This window comes from Canis lupus, chromosome 19 (assembly GCF_048164855.1).
Source record: "Canis lupus baileyi chromosome 19, mCanLup2.hap1, whole genome shotgun sequence".
In the NCBI taxonomy this organism is placed as follows: domain Eukaryota; kingdom Metazoa; phylum Chordata; class Mammalia; order Carnivora; family Canidae; genus Canis; species Canis lupus.
The window spans coordinates 46,232,553-46,247,650 of record NC_132856.1 but is presented as its reverse complement, the minus strand read 5'-3'; the positions used below and the strand labels follow the sequence as shown (position 1 = coordinate 46,247,650).

The 15,098-nt window shown below is 61.4% G+C and overlaps 1 protein-coding gene across 24 annotated transcripts; it reads left to right on the top strand.

The window, feature by feature from the left end:
* The first annotated feature begins 351 nt into the window (after window positions 1-351).
* Window positions 352-14,951, top strand: SSBP4 (single stranded DNA binding protein 4). Of its 24 annotated transcripts, none has more exons than XM_072786715.1 (18): window positions 579-737; window positions 6,600-6,672; window positions 7,049-7,110; window positions 7,203-7,287; window positions 11,022-11,111; window positions 11,598-11,663; window positions 11,888-11,947; window positions 12,033-12,102; window positions 12,267-12,334; window positions 12,422-12,489; window positions 12,828-12,873; window positions 12,970-13,005; window positions 13,106-13,160; window positions 13,255-13,325; window positions 13,417-13,495; window positions 13,863-13,891; window positions 14,056-14,163; window positions 14,531-14,951. In XM_072786715.1, the coding sequence occupies exons 1-18, from the start codon at window positions 679-681 to the stop codon at window positions 14,558-14,560; spliced, it is 1,155 nt and encodes a 384-aa protein (XP_072642816.1). In that variant the 5' UTR covers window positions 579-678; the 3' UTR covers window positions 14,561-14,951. The 24 variants fall into 24 exon arrangements, with proteins under 24 accessions (XP_072642810.1, XP_072642816.1, XP_072642821.1 ...); XM_072786703.1 differs by lacking the exon at window positions 579-737 and adding an exon at window positions 1,440-1,859 and having other exon boundaries at window positions 14,056-14,279; XM_072786711.1 differs by lacking the exon at window positions 579-737 and adding an exon at window positions 1,445-1,859.
* Window positions 14,952-15,098: the final 147 nt, after the last annotated feature.

Genomic DNA, 15,098 nt, shown 5'->3' with positions numbered 1-15,098 from the left:
GCGGGGTGATACACCCCGCTTTTTGCTTTATGGAACTCTCACTGGTTGTTCAAGTAGCTATGTGGATTTATGTGTGTGGAGTCCGCTGTCCGAGACTGTAGCTGCAACTGTGTGTGGCTGTGTTCCTGGGTGTACAATTTGGGCAGCTGGTCCTAACTGGGGAGTGTGTGTGTAGCCGTGATCAACTGTATCCTGCTGTGTGTCCCCAGGTGGCCGTCCCCACCCGTGCCTGCGTGTGTGTCCCCGCGCCCCTCCCACCGCGGCAGGCACTGCGCGTGCGCGCCCGGCCCACGGTCCCCACAGCGGGACCCATCCGCGCGCCCGCCATCGCCCCTTTAAGAGCGGCGCCCGCGGGCGGCAGGGAGGCGGCGGGCGGGGGCGCGCGCGGCGGGAGGAGGGGGCGCGCGCTTCCCGGAACAGCCCGCGCTGAGGGAAGAGAGGAAGAAAATAAAACCCGTGGCTGGAGCTGAAGCTGGAGCTGCCGCCGCTGCCGCCGCCGCCGCCGCCGCCTTGGCCGTCTGGAGCTCCCCCGCGCGGACGATGCCCGCGGTGCCCGCGCGGGGCTCGGGGCGGTGAGGCCCGGGGCGCGGGGTAGCTATGGCGACCGCTAGCGCGGCCCGCGGTGCCGCCTGACAGGTGTGGGCCCCGGCGGCGGCGGTGGCGGCGGCTCGGAGCAGCATGTACGCCAAGGGGGGCAAGGGCTCGGCCGTGCCCTCCGACAGCCAGGCCCGCGAGAAGTGAGTCGGTGGGCCGAGGCCGCGGGAGCCGGGGGCGGGGCTCGGCGGCCGCGCAGCTTCCGTGGGCCCCAGTGCCGGCGGGCACCGCGCGGGGCACGTGGGCGCGGGGGCAGGGCGTGCGGGGCCCGAGCGCTCGAGGGGTCGCGAGATTTACGGGGGCGCGCGAGACCCGAGGGGCGCGAGATTTGAGGGGCGCGCGAGCCCGAGGGGGCTCGAGGGGTCGCGACCTGTGTGGGAGTGCGCTAGATCTGAGGGGTGTGAGGAGCTTAAGAGTTCGCGAGATTTGAGGGGCGCGTCAGACTTCGGGAGCTTGAGGGGCGCAAGGAGTCGTGAGGTTTGGGGGGGTGCGCGAGAGCCCAGAGGTCGTGAGAGTTGAAGGGGCGCGGGAGACCCGAGGTTTGCGAGATTTGAGTGGGCGCGTGAAACTCGAGGGCTAGGGAGACCCGAGTGGCTCAAGGGGTCGCGACATTTGCGGGGGCGCGAGAGACCCGAGCGGGACCTCCCCGACGGTCGAGACTTGGATGCGCGAGTTTGCGGTCGCGCGTGCGCGCGAGGTCGCGCACTGAGCGGTTTCCCACATTCTCCAGGGAAGTTTCCGGGGCGGGCGAGGCTGACCAGTCGGGGACCCCTGCCTGTCAGGAAGAGCTAGAGAGAGGAGAGGGCCTGAAGGGTGCTAGCCTCAGCTCCGCGCGCGCAGGGCAGCTGGGTGGGGCTCCCAGTGGGAGGACCCCGGGATCTGCGAAAACACCTCACGCGGAGTTTAAAGGCCCCATCGTGTCTCATTCCCAGTCCCTTTGATGGCCAGATTTGTCCTGTGCTCGTCCATTTCTTATAGAGGGTCCCCTCTAAGCCTTGGTTTGGAGATAGGGTCCTGGTGCTAAAGAAAGTTTGGAGGACACCAGATGGCCACGTCCCCTCTTTCAATACTCGGGGGTACCCGGGCCCTGGGGAGGAAGCGATCTGCTGAGGTTTCAGGGTCTGGGGAACCGGAGAGCTCTCTCAGAAGGCGGAGATGGGGGTGGGCACACTGAAGAGGTCCGTGGGTTGCTTTGAGCATTGGTTTCTGAGATACGGACAACCGGCCTTGGAGGATTCTCACAAGGACTGGGTGAAAGGCTACAGGTAGAGCACCCCACATAGGCAGCCACCACCCCAGCCACTTCCTGCCTCTGGGCCTCGGTTTCCTCCTCCGTGAAATGGGCGTGTGTGTGGGGGGGTTACATTGCTCAGGTCCTGAGCTCTCTGCTTCTGTGTTTTTCTTCCCTGCTCACAGACCTGCCTCCTCCTCCTCTTCTTCCCTCTCAGGTCCCTGTCCTGAGCCCACTTCTTGCTCATCTCTACTCTAGGTCTGGGACAGCCTGCCCCAGAAATGGACTGAGTACCTGCTGGGTGTGTGGATGGTGGATCCAATAATAAACACTCCCAGCCTACAGGGCAGCCTGGAGGACACCTATCACCCAGAACTAACTAGCACTGCATTTGGTCCTTGGTTTCAGGGCTTTTTAAATAAGGGGACGAAGCTGGCTGGGATAGTCGAAGGCCCCTTTGTCCCCTTTATATCCTTCCCCTGTGGCCCCAGAGGTTCTGCCAACGTGAAGTGCTGCCGTTCCGTTAATGACAACCATGGTTGGTGTCACTGGGTGTCTTGTGTTTGTTCCTGGGATTGGTTTTGAGATGGGGCATGTGACCGCGGATAGTTTCTTCCTTAGCCCAGCAGATGAGGGAATCACCTTGTGTTTGCTCTGGCTCTTGCGGGGCTTCCAGGTGTGGCTGTGTGCAGCCTTGTTTGAAGGGCAGATGGGCAAGAGGTTCTTGAGAAAGGAACTAAGTCCCAGAGGCTAAGCAGAGCCAGTGGACACAGGGGAGCTTCCAAGAAGAGGGAAGGAACAGGAGGAGGAGGAAGACAGAGGTGGAATTTGTGAGGATCATCACCCTGGCCACTGGCTGAGAGAAGGGCTGTAACAAGCATGGAGGCTGCCGGGCAGATGGTGAGGAGGGTGGTCACCACCCTGGTGAGAGATACCTGAAGGCCTGGCCTTGGGGGGTGGGGGGAAGGGTGAAAAATGTGTGGGCTGGAGCAATCCTCTGTGGAGGAGTGATACAAAGCTCTGATAGGGGGTTTCTCCCAGCCCCCAGCAGCAAGTCCAGGGGCTTTAATGGGGAGGAGGATGCTGTGCTGTGCTCAGAGCATCCATTACCTACCACAGTTCTTTGTGATTACAGTGGTGGTGCCGTATTGTAGTCTACAAGCCTCTGACGTACCAGCATGTCACCTGAACAGCCCCATGTGCATTTCTTCCTGTGAGCACTTGGGGTCTGGGGACTCCGTATCCTCTAGGTCACTTGTTCCTTCCATCCACCTGCCCCCCTACAGCAGAAACCCCTCCCGTGAGCACGCTCTTTGTTCTGCAGGTCATTTGCCAACCTGGTTAGGGATGGGGATGCCAGGATTTGGATCCAGGGCCCAGGCCCTTCCCTGTAACTGAGATCAGGGCCTGGACGGTGACACCTCAAGCTGGAAGCCCTGCATGAGGTAGTACCTGGAAGGTCTCAAAACAACATGGCCAGATGTCCAGGCTTCAGAATTTTTCACTCAAAAATAGCTCACAATTCTTCCCTGAGACTCTATCCTGGTAAAAATTAAAGTACGAACACATAAGAGAAATCAGAAAAACTTAAAATCTTCTCTGGCTCCTCTTTGCTTTGGGGATAAAACCCCAAATCCTTTAACATCAAAATACTAAGCTAACTTTTATTGGTGCTTACGAGACTGCCTGTGTTAATCCTCCTGACGTTGCAGGAAGGAGTCCCAGTGTTGGTTTATTCATTCATTTGGGGTAGCTAGGGGCCCAGAATGCCCTGGGCTCTGTTGTATGTAAGCTCAGTAGTGAATGAAAGACACCAAGTCCCTGCTCTCCCAAAGCTATATTCCAGAAGGAGCTACAGGCATTGAGCAGAGAGATGTGTCAGAAGGAGATAAATAAGTTGATTGGGGGGTGGATGGGGAAGAAGGAGGTTAGGTGTGACAGAGAAGACTGTGACAGGTGATATTTGAACCATATAGGTCTCTAGGTGGAAGTGCCCCAGCTGGGGGGACACCATGTGCAATGGCCCTGGGGTCAAGGATGCCCAGTGTGCATGTGTTGGGGCATTGGAGGGAATGAAGGAGGAGTGCTATAGGGTGTGTGTGTAGACTCTAGAGGCTGGGCTGGGGAGGAAGCAGCCCTTGGGGGAGCCCTGTAGAAATCCAGGTAAGAGGTGGTAGTGGCCTGGACCAAGTGTGGTAGAGGAGGTGGGAAGAAGGCTCCAAAGTAGAAGAGAGAGCATTTTCCTTAAGTTTTTTTTCCCTAAATTCTGTAAGTGCAGTGAGCTCAGAGGGATGGATGGGTGCATATTCACAAACCTGTGTACCTTTATGAGTCAAGGCCAGACTACCCAAGTCAGGTCTTGGGGGATTGGGGGCAGGGGAGGTGGGAAATGAAAAACCTGGGTGGGGAGCCTATTAAGGCTGGGCCATTAGATGTCTTGTGAACCCCTAGGTTGGGGGGGCCAGGCTGGTGCACCCCATGGGCAGCTGCATACAGATGTCATTAAAAGGGAAAGGAGGCCACCTAGAGAAGTGAAGGCCTAAGGGCTGAGCTAGTGGGAGGGGTGAGGGGAGCAGGCAGGGCTAGGGTCCTGGACCTGCATCCTGGGTCAGATACCACCACTGAACAATCGGGGGCGGGGGGGGCAAAGGGGAGATGTGGGAGGACCTGATGGCTGGCAGTGTCCAAGCTCTTCGAGCCAGAATGCCCCCAGGGCAAGACTGCAGCCTCCCTGTCCCTATTCTTACCCCTACCTACCTGGATCCCCGTCCCATCTCGCTCCCTTAACTCCAAGCATCTCACCCCCAGACTTTCCTGCTTCCTGCAGTGACCCCCAATATGAGTGAGGGCCTGGCCAGACCTCTCTCAGCCTCTCTCCTTGCCTGGGTTGGTGGGCAGGCCTGTGCCTGTTGGCTCTGCTCCAGCCCATTGGCTTTTCGAGTTTGTTCCTTCTTTGATGGATGTGGGGCTGGCATATGCAGACTACTCAAAGGCTCAGGAAGCATCTGGGAAGGAAGAGAATGATAGGAGTGAGTTGGACAGGTAAAGGAGGTAAACCTGGAGGTCACGGGGCTGGGAAGGCTGAGAGGGGTGTGATGACTTGGCGGAATCCACAGCCAGTCTTCAGGAAGACCCACACCTGGAGCAGCGTGTCCACGGTGGGCTATACCCCTGTATACCCTGTCCCTGTTGGGGGCTGTCACAACTCCTTTGGTGTGGTGTGAGGTGGGACAGCTGTCCTGCCCAGTCCCTCCGATGCCCGCCTCTTGTCCTTCCCTAGCATGGACTACCTTCCAGCCCACCAGGGAACTCAGCTGCTTCCTACTATTGCTTCCCTGTCTCCCTGCAAGCAGGGACCCTCCAGGGGTACAAGCATCTTTTGTGTTCACTGCACAAAGAGGTGCTGGGCTAATGTTGAATGAATGAAAATGGATGGGTGAAGGAAGGGGATCCAGTGTAAGGACAGAACCCATGGGGTGGAGCAGGGTGCAGGGGCCAGGACAGAATGGCTGGAACTGCCTCAGTGAGGTCTGAGAGGAGCTGCAGAATGGAGGTGATCTGATAGGGGGCGGGTATGTGAGGATCAAGAAGTCTGGCTGGGAAGGTGGGAGAGAACAGGAACATGAGTCAAAGCCGGGTTATTTTAGGATGGGGCCCTCAGCCAGGGAAGGGTAGCCAGCTGAGCAGGGAGGCGTACTGAAAGGGCTTCCAGCTCAGGCCAGCCCTTGGGGAGCCCCCCCACCCCAGTCTTGGATCTAGACCCAATCCTCCCCCAGCCCCTACCTAGGGCCTAGATAGCACTGGAAGGGGCTGGTAACTGTGAAATGGATGAATGGGAAATGGGTGACCCCAGGAGGTAGGAAGTTGTTTCTCTGCTTGCTGGTAGAGAAGACTGATGAGAGGGGGCATGGGGGCTGAGGATGAAGAGGCTCTGAAGGTGGTGTAGAGGGGCCGGCCTCCCTTTGTGGCCTGCGGAGGACACTGCTGGTTGGAAGGTGGCCTGTGTTCTTGGGGCCTGCAGCAGCCAAGTTGGTGCATCCAGGAGTACTGGGCACTGTGTTTCCACGAAGTAGTGCCATGGCAGCCGAGTGGCACTGCAGGCCCCCCTGTCCCTCACCTACCCTTACTTCTCCAGACTCCCCCTGGAGGGCTGGTATAGATAGGTCATGGCCACCAGTCGTGGATGGGTGCTGATCTTGAGAAAGAGTGGGGGTCCAGGGACACCTGGAGGAGGAAGACTTCAGGCTAGAAGGTCCCTTTCTTTCCCTAGCAGACAAGACTGGAAGGAAATTAGGTATTGAGCCCTGGCCACATGGTCTAGGGTACCCACTGAGAGATCCCATCCAGGGCCCAGTCTGGAGTGACATCCAAGAGTCTGTCTTCTGGCCAGAAGACCTCCCAGGGACAGAGGCTATTCTGGGGTCTCATCATTGGCAGAATGGGGCCAGGACTTGGTCCACGAGTTGTTGAACTGAGCAGAATTTGGCTTACAAGTCAGGGCAGGGACTGTTGGGAGTGCTGCCTAGAGGAAGGGCCTGCAGGCTGGGTATTGATGGATATGTAGGAGTTGGCGAGTCAGCAACTGGTGAAGCCATCATATCAGGGTGGGAGAGATGTGGGGGGTTGGGGAACCAGTGGGGGGCAGTGAGTGAGGCTGGGGTTGGTATCACAAAGGGCTTATGGAGGCCTCTCCCAGGGACTCTTGGAGAGGGGCTGCAGGGATGGCTGCAGGCTCTGGAGAGCCTGAGCCAGCCCCCACCCTGCCTGCCTGCAGGTTGGCGCTCTATGTGTACGAGTACCTGCTGCACGTCGGTGCCCAGAAGTCAGCCCAGACCTTTCTGTCTGAGGTAAGCCAGCCTTGCCAGGCAGAGCTCCCCCTGCCCCAGCTGGGCCCTTCCTTACTCCCCATACCTGGCGTCCTCTCCACCTTCTTCCCATTGGGGCTCCAGTGGTGGGGTTGCGTTGTCCCTCTGCTGGCCCAGGGAACTGAGGGCTGGGCCGGGTCAGGGCCCGTGGGCTGGTGTTGGGGCATCTGTCTAGGCATCCAAGGATCTGTGCCTACTTCTCCACCCTTTACCCAGTTATCCCCCGCCCAGCACCCTTGCTCAGGCTATTGGTTCCCTGCTCCCCAGGCGCCAGGCTGGGCTGGAGCTGCTTCAGGTTGGAAGAGGTCAGGCAGGGCCAGGCAACGGTCCCCCTCACTGTATTGCCTTTCCCCTGCAGATCCGATGGGAGAAGAACATTACGCTGGGGGAGCCCCCAGGCTTCCTGCATTCCTGGTGGTGGTGCGTGTGGGGCTGGCCAGGGTGGGCCATGGAGGGGGGCTGGGTGGGGACGCATGGGGAAACCATCGTCCCCCCACCCCTGCCGCCCACAGCGTGTTCTGGGACTTGTACTGTGCAGCACCCGACCGCAGAGAGGCGTGTGAGCACTCAAATGAGGCCAAGGCCTTCCAGGACTACGTGAGTCCCTGCCCCAGGGATCCGGCCCAGGGCTCATGGGCATGGGCCGGTTTCTGGGCCTGTGGTCTTGGGGGCCTGCATGGCCTGAGGCTGGCTTGGGTGGGCAGGTGGGTCTGGCATTGGGGTTTGATCTAGGATGTTGGCCACTTCTAGGGAGTCCCTGTGCCCTCTACTCAGTCTAGGATCACTCACAGGGTGGGGGAGGCTCCTTCCATTGCACCCAGCTCCTGAGCCACAGCCCCGCTCCCCCCTCTTCCCTGCACCTTCCTGAGGCCAGCCCCCACCTCTCCTCCTCTTCATCTGAATCCCTGGGGGAACCAGGAACTCCTACCTTCCCATCTGCCCAGCTGGGTGTATGTGTTGGGGGTTGGGGCCACCACTGCCAGTCCCCTCCTACTCCAGCCTTTCTGACCCAGGCGGGGGTGGAGTGGGGTGGGGTGGGGGGGTGGTAGGGGGAGGTTGGCTAACTGGCAGGTGTACCCTTGAGCAATAGAGGCCCAGCCCTGGGCACACTTCCTGACTTTGGTGACGGGCTGTTGACCCCTACCTCTTTGGCCTCAGTTTGGCCAAAGATGACTGGAAGTCAGGGGCCTGTCTGGAGAGGAGAGAGGATAACATGAAAGGGCTGGTGGCATCTTGTCAGGGGAGCAGATGGCCGCCCCTGCCTTTATCCTCCTGGTCCTGGCTGTGGGGCTTGGCCCCCTGGCTTCTCAGAGAAGTCTCTGGCTGGACAGGAAGGGCTTGGGGGCTCTGGGCTCACTGGGGTGGTGGGGGAAAGCAGCAGCTCAGCTGGAGTCCAGGGGTGGTGCAGCTCTCCAGGAGTTCCCCTCCCCCTGGTGCACCCACTCTCCTACAGCATTTTTTGTCTGCACCCCGCTGGGCCCCCTCAGGCCTCCCGGGCTTGGCTGTCCCCATCTCACTCTGCAGTTGGCCAAGGTCACGCACCGCCTCCCCACCTAAGGCTCCCCCACCCTGCAAGGGAAGGCCTCTGTAGAGCTGGGGTGCAGCTCTCAAGAGCTGGGTTTTCGGGGTTTCAGTCCCTCTGCAAATGTACGCTGTGCAGGGTTGCCGGGGACACACTGTTGGTCCCTGTCGGGTCCCACTGCCCGTGTGCCATCCCTCTGTCCCTCTCCTGCCAGAACTGCGGCTCCAGGGGTGTCTGGAGCTGCGTGCGTGCGGAGTGACTCCGCATGGGTACTCACTCCCAGTCAAGCCTTAGCCCCTCCCAGCCTGTGCAGCGCCCCCTTCCCTCCCCACCCCTGCCGCGGCCTCTAGCGGCCTCTCGGGCCCCTCTGGGGAGGGCAGGAAGGCGAGCGCTGAGTTCTTCACATTGACGGGGGCGCGCTTCCCGAGAGCGCGCCGGTTACCATGGCAGCGGAGTGCATCGGGGAGCCGGTGTGGGCCCAGCAGGCGTTGGGGGCGGGGGTGGGGGGGGAGGGCCCTGGCCCCAGGATGACGGGTTCCCTGAGGCTGCGGGCGCACATCCTGCCCGGCAGCTGCTCTGACGTGGGGGGAGCGCCGTGCTTGCCTCGCCTGTGGGTGTAGGGGGGGAAGGCCTCGGAGTGGGGGCTCAGTTTGCCCCTCCTGGCTCCACAGCCGACCTCAGCGTCTCCAGGAAACGCTCGGGCGCCCAACCCGTCGTCATAGCAACGCGGGAGGGGCCAGGGCGTCTCCGGGGTGGATGATTGACGTGGGGGGTCTAGCTCGGGCCACCCGCCAGGGAGGGTGCGCCCGCCGGGTATTAACCCTTCTGGGCCTAGAGTTGGGGAGCTGCAGAGGCTGAGGGGTGCCTTATCTTCTCCCTGCCCCCACACCTTGTAGGCAACCCAGAGAGCAGCTGCCCCCCCTCCCCACCAGGAAATGCTTTGGCGCCTGTTGTGGCTTGAAAGGGGCGGGGGGACTCCTCTCCCACCCTCCCTGCGGTAGGTTGGGGGGAGTGGACAGACCGAGAGCTCAGAAGTACCTCCTCCAGCCACTGAGGCAGGCACGAATAGCTGCTCTAGGTGTCAGGCTGTGTGTCTGTTGAGGGGATGAGATGGAGGTAGGGGGAACCTGGCAGTTTGGAGGGGGCAGGGTGAGAGCTTTATCCCCTACTCTTTTTTTTTTTTCAAGATTTTATTTATTCTTGAGAGACACACAGAGAGAGGCAGAGACACAAGCGGAGGGAGAAGCAGGCTCAATGCAGGGAGCCTGATGCGGGACTCAATCCCGGGACCCCAAGATCATGCCCTGGGCCAAAGGCAGGCACTCAACCGCTGAGCCACCCAGGCGTCCCTATCCCTTACTCTTAGCGTCTCTTGGACTTTCAAAATGTTGGTGCTGGGCCCTGGGAATGTTTTCAATCACTGTAGGCCTTGGGAGGTGCCCGCCCAAGCCTCCGGCCCAGGTTGGGGCCTGGGCAGGAGTCCTTCAGAGGCTGATCTTTGAGAAGGGGCAGGAAGAGGAGGCAGCTTGCAGTACCCAAGGGGAAGGGTATGTCTTCAGGGGTCCTGCTCTGACCTAGCCAAGGGACCCTCTCCCCACTTCTGTGGGCTAGGAAATGCTGTGTGACTGTGGGCAAAATGCTTAACTTCTCTGAGCCTAAGTGGCTACAGTTTCGCAAATTCCTGAGCATCCCTGGGTGATAGCCTGTGCCAGTCCCAGGGATAGCAGTGACCCACACAGACCGTACCCTTCCTCTTGAATCCTGTCAGGGGTGGAGTGGGGGTAGATGGTCCAGACAGTTAAGAGTCAAGGGGCCCCCAAGGAAGTACTCTCTTTACTCAGTCCTTGCAGAGTTGTCCTCCTTCCCTATCCTTTGATGTGTCCCCTCTGTGCTGTAGACTAGGCCTCCATTTCCCTCCTCCCTGCTCTGTTCCCAAAGGCAGACAGGTCTGGGACTTGGAACCTACCAGAGGAAGTGGCCTGTCAGCCTGTCCCCCTGCCAGCTCTGGCCTGCCACCAGCATCTCCACCCTCTGCTGACATGGGAACTCCCCTGTCTAGCACCCGGTCTTCTCCCCTCCTCCAACTGAAGAGAGGTTGGGAGCCTGGAGACCCCACCCCAGTAGTCCTGCTCTTCCTTCCACTCCCTACTGGACGAGGAGGAGGAGTGGTCTGCACAGCAGCTCTAGGGAGGAGCCCTCTGGGAGGGAGTTTCCTCTTGAAGCTGCCAATTGATTTTTGTGTGTTTGGGGTGTCTTGTGTCCAACTGGGAGTCCAGCTAACCTGCCTTTCCAGCCAGGAGGACATAGGGCCTGTTGGGATGGGCCTGGAATCCGGGACAATTCTCTCACTAGTCTAAGGTGAGGTTCCGATGGAAAGAACAAGCCTGTGCCGGATGCAGGAAGCACATGCTCACTGGAGTCCTGGCATTTTCAGACCCCCAGAATCCTCTGGCTTGGGACTGACTCCTTGAGGGTGGGATCCTCAGGTCTCTGGCCTCCTTCCTGGGCTGTGGACTGTGCCTGGCAGGGTCTCGATTACCTCCAGTGTCTTGGGTACAGCAGAGGGACACAGCCTGTGTCCACACAGCACATCTCAGGAGGAGGCTGAGTTAGGGTTTCTAAAACCAGGACAGAGCCGGGAGGCTGCTCTTCCTTCATCCAGAGAAGCCTGCAGGCATCCTCACAGGGGCAGAGGATCACATGGGCCAGGTCCCTTGTTCTGTGGAGTGGGCTGCTTGCCGAGAGGAGGGGACACTGAAGTAGGAAGTGACCTGACCTGGTCTCCCTGGTCTCCTCCCACCCCTCACAGAGCGCTGTAGCGGCTCCCAGTCCTGTGATGGGGAGCATGGCCCCCAATGACGCAATGGCAGCGGGCCCCATGGCACCCGGATTCTTCCAGGTACAGCCAGGACTGGTGCCCCACCCCCCACTCCAACTCAAGTGGGCATGTGTTGGAGGGTGACAGGTGTGGGCGATGATGGGGGTGGGTGAGTGCTATGTGGGGAGAGGCCCCGCCAGGTGGGTAGGTGGATTATTTGCTTGCAGGTCTCAGTGGCGCCGGCAGGGTGGGCTGTTTGGGCTGGGCCTGCGGCAGGAGAGGGCCTCCTGCCGGGTCTCCATGTGGTTGGCCTGTGCGTGCTTGGTTGCTAAGGGCCTCAGAGCATGGCTCTCGGAGCCATGCAGCTTGCCCATGACTGGTCCCCTAGAGTCCCTCACCCCAAACCCCGTTTTCCACTCCGGGAAGTGCAGGGCAGGCCCACCCTCACCTCCACGGTGCCCGCCTTCACGGCCACCCTCTATGGCCAGGCCCAGCAGGGCCAAAGAGAAAACAGTGAAGCTTCAGTGGACCTCGCTCCTCCCAACCCACCTGGTTCTGTCCTCCTAGGGCCCCCTCGGCTCCCAGCAGCCCCCCCACAACCCCAACGCCCCCATGATGGGGCCTCATGTTCAGGTAAGGACCTATGACGCCCTGTCCCTCCACACACGCACATCCCAGCAACTCGAGCCCCCTGGCCCCACCGCACTCATGCACCAGGCACTGGCTGGCTGCGGTTTGCTGGCTGGTCCTGGAGGAGGGGGCTGTCCAGGCTGGGGGCCCGGGCGCCGCAGGGACGGGGTAGCTTTGGGGGGTGAGTGGGTGGTGGGAGGTGCTGATCCCCGGCCCACCTCTTCCAGCCCTTCATGTCACCGCGGTTCCCAGGGGGCCCCCGGCCCACCCTGCGGATGCCGAGTCAGGTGAGAGAGGGATGAGGGGAGGGGGGGCAGGAGTTGGGCCAGGGTGGGGGTACCCACTCTCAGTGCTGCCACACCCCCTCCGCAGCCTCCTGTGGGCCTCCCTGGCTCCCAGCCCCTCCTCCCTGGCACCATGGAACCCTCCCCGAGAGCTCAGGGTGAGTACAGAAGCTCCAGCTGCTGCCGCTCCCCACCCAGTAGGACCCCAGCTCCAAGCTCCATGTCCCTGCCACCTCCTGGTGCAGAACCGCCCCCATCCAACCCATGTGCGCACGGGGGAGTGTTACTGGCCTGAGCCCTCTTCCTTCTGTCCCCGCCTCAGGGCATCCAAGCATGGGCCCGATGCAGAGAGTGACACCTCCACGGGGCATGGCCAGCGTTGGACCCCAGGTGAGGGCTGGGTCCAGGAGAGGAGGTGCACGTCAGGGGCTTCCCCCAACACCTTGGCCTGCACTCACAGCCCTTTTGCTTTTCCAGAGTTATGGAGGTGGCATGCGGCCCCCACCCAACTCCCTCGCCGGCCCAGGCCTGCCCACCATGAACATGTAAGGCCCGGAGAGAGACCCCTGGAGTGTGCCCATGTGGGCCACCATTCAGCTTCGTAGGCTCGCTCTGCTGAGGCAGACTCAGTCTGCACTACAGTTCTGCTGGTTTGCTCTGCTGTTGGGTGGGGAAACTGAGGCCCAAAGGCCAGTGAGTGATAGGATGGGATTTGCAGGTTGACCAGAATCCATCCAGGGATGCATTACCATCTCAGCCAGTGTCTGCTGCTCTGCGGGCCTGTTTGAAGGGTACATGGGGTGGGGGGGAATGTCACAGAGTGTGTAGTGGGGGCTGTGCACCACCTGGCCCCACCCCAGGGTCCACCCACTGTTTCTTCCAGGGGCCCTGGAGTGCGAGGCCCGTGGGCTAGCCCCAGTGGAAACTCGGTGAGTGGCAGGCTGGCCGGCCAGGGGAGGGTGGGGGATGGGTCATCAGGGTGGGGGTGCAGTGGGCCGACTGCTCATGGCTGCCGCTCTCCCCAGATTCCCTATTCCTCCTCCTCCCCCGGCAGCTACTCGGTGAGTGAGGCTGTGGCTGGGCCACTTGAGCCAGGGGGCAGGGGTGCTGGGTGGCAGATGGGGGCTCTTTCTCACCTGCTCTGTCTCCTTCCTTGTGCAGGGACCCCCAGGAGGAGGTGGGCCCCCTGGAACACCCATCATGCCCAGTCCTGGAGGTACTACAGCCTGGGTGGGGTCCAGGGAGGGGTGTGCTTGCCTGGAGAAACCCTCACCGCCCCCCATCACCTCATGCACCAATATCTTCCCTAGACTCTACCAACTCCAGCGAGAACATGTACACTATCATGAACCCCATTGGCCCGGGTGCCGGCAGGGCTAATGTGAGTAGGGGTTACAGGGTGGGGCAGCGGAAGGCGGTGGCCCTGCGGGGGATGGGGTGACTCGAGTCCCACGCTGCCCCTCCGCCCGCAGTTCCCGCTCGGTCCTGGTCCAGAGGGCCCCATGGCGGCCATGAGTGCGATGGAGCCTCACCACGTGAATGGATCCCTGGGTGAGTGGGCGTCCGCAGACACCCGCCCCCCCAATGCCCCAACACCGCTACCTCACGGGCCTTTTGCGCCCCCTGGTGGTTGGTCCTGCCCGTCTCCCTCGTTTCTCTGGTGGTGTCCCTGGTGGAGGGGCCGCGATTGGGGGTAGGGGAGGAGGTTCCAATAACTAAACCCAGTGTGCCATCACTGACCCCCGTCTGGACCCTCCATCTGGGACCCCCAGCGGTGCACCAGTGGGCAAAGTCCTAGGGACAGGGCGGGACAAGTTCGGGGAGGTACGGGTGACCCTGGGGCTGGGGGAGGGGAGGGTGTTGGTATGGGCCTGGCGCAGGCGCATCTGAGCTGCGGTCCACGGTGTGTCGTCCGCAGGCTCGGGCGATATGGACGGGTTGCCGAAGGTGAGGAGCCGCGCTCCTGCGTGGGGCGGGGCCTGGGGCTTCTGGGGTGCGGGGGTGCGAGCTTGGCTAGGGCTGTGAGGCCTAGTCCGGGTTGGGCCGAGCAGGGGTGGGCAGGGCCTGCCCCGCGGGGCGGGGAGTACTGCGCTGACCACAGCCGCCCCCAGAGCTCCCCCGGCGCCGTGGCCGGCCTGAGCAACGCCCCGGGCACCCCGCGGGACGACGGTGAGATGGCGGCCGCCGGGACCTTCCTGCACCCGTTCCCGAGCGAAAGCGTAAGCGACTGCGTCGACTCCCCCCCCGCGGCGGCGTCGGGCCGGAGGGGCCTGGCGGGCAGGCCCCGGCGGGGCGGCCGGGGGGCCAGAGCAAGACCGTGACCGCGGCGGGCCAGGTGGGGGGGCGGCCGCGGCATCCTTCCCCTCCCTCTCCCCCCTACCCCCCCCACTCCCGCCCTAATCTCACCAGCCCGCCCCCAGTCCCAACCCCACTCTGGGACCCGCACCCCAGGGCGGCCTCCCCATGCATCACCACCTGTCTCTTCCCCTCCCTCCGCCCCGCCCCCCACTCTCCCCTGGGGGGCGGGTCCCAGCCTAGGCCGGAGCTGAGCCCGCCTCCGCGCGCCACCCCCTCGTCTCTCCGCAGTACTCGCCCGGGATGACCATGAGCGTGTGATGGGGCAGCAGCCCCTTGCCCACTGCCGGCCTCGGCTTCTGCCCAGTGCCCCTGCCTGGGACCAAGGTCCAGGGGCTCGGGCAGTCTGCTGGGTGAGGGTCTGAGGTCACACCTTGGGTGACTGTACTCCATCCAGTTCAAGGATTGGACAGCTGGGAGGCCCCGCACGAAGGACTCTCATTTTATAAAAAAAAAAAAAAAAAAAAAAAAAAAAGACAAAACAAACAAACAAACAAAAAAAAAAACGCAAGGACCTCAGAGACGTTCTTTCCTTATAGGCCCTACCCGCCATTTCTATTTTGTCCCAGGGGGCTCCTTGGGGACCTCCTTCCCCCCTGGATGGCAGGGGTGGGCCCCATCAATAAATGTAACTTGGTTTTGGTTTTTGGTATCTGGTCTCAGATTTCTTTGCTTGGGCTTGCAGCCACAATCTCCTATCATGGGGTTAGACAGAGGCCTCAGGGTTCTAGAAGTTTCAAGAGTTGGGGCATCAGTTTCTGAAGGGTAGATAGGTGTGTCTCCCATGTGAAAAATGGAG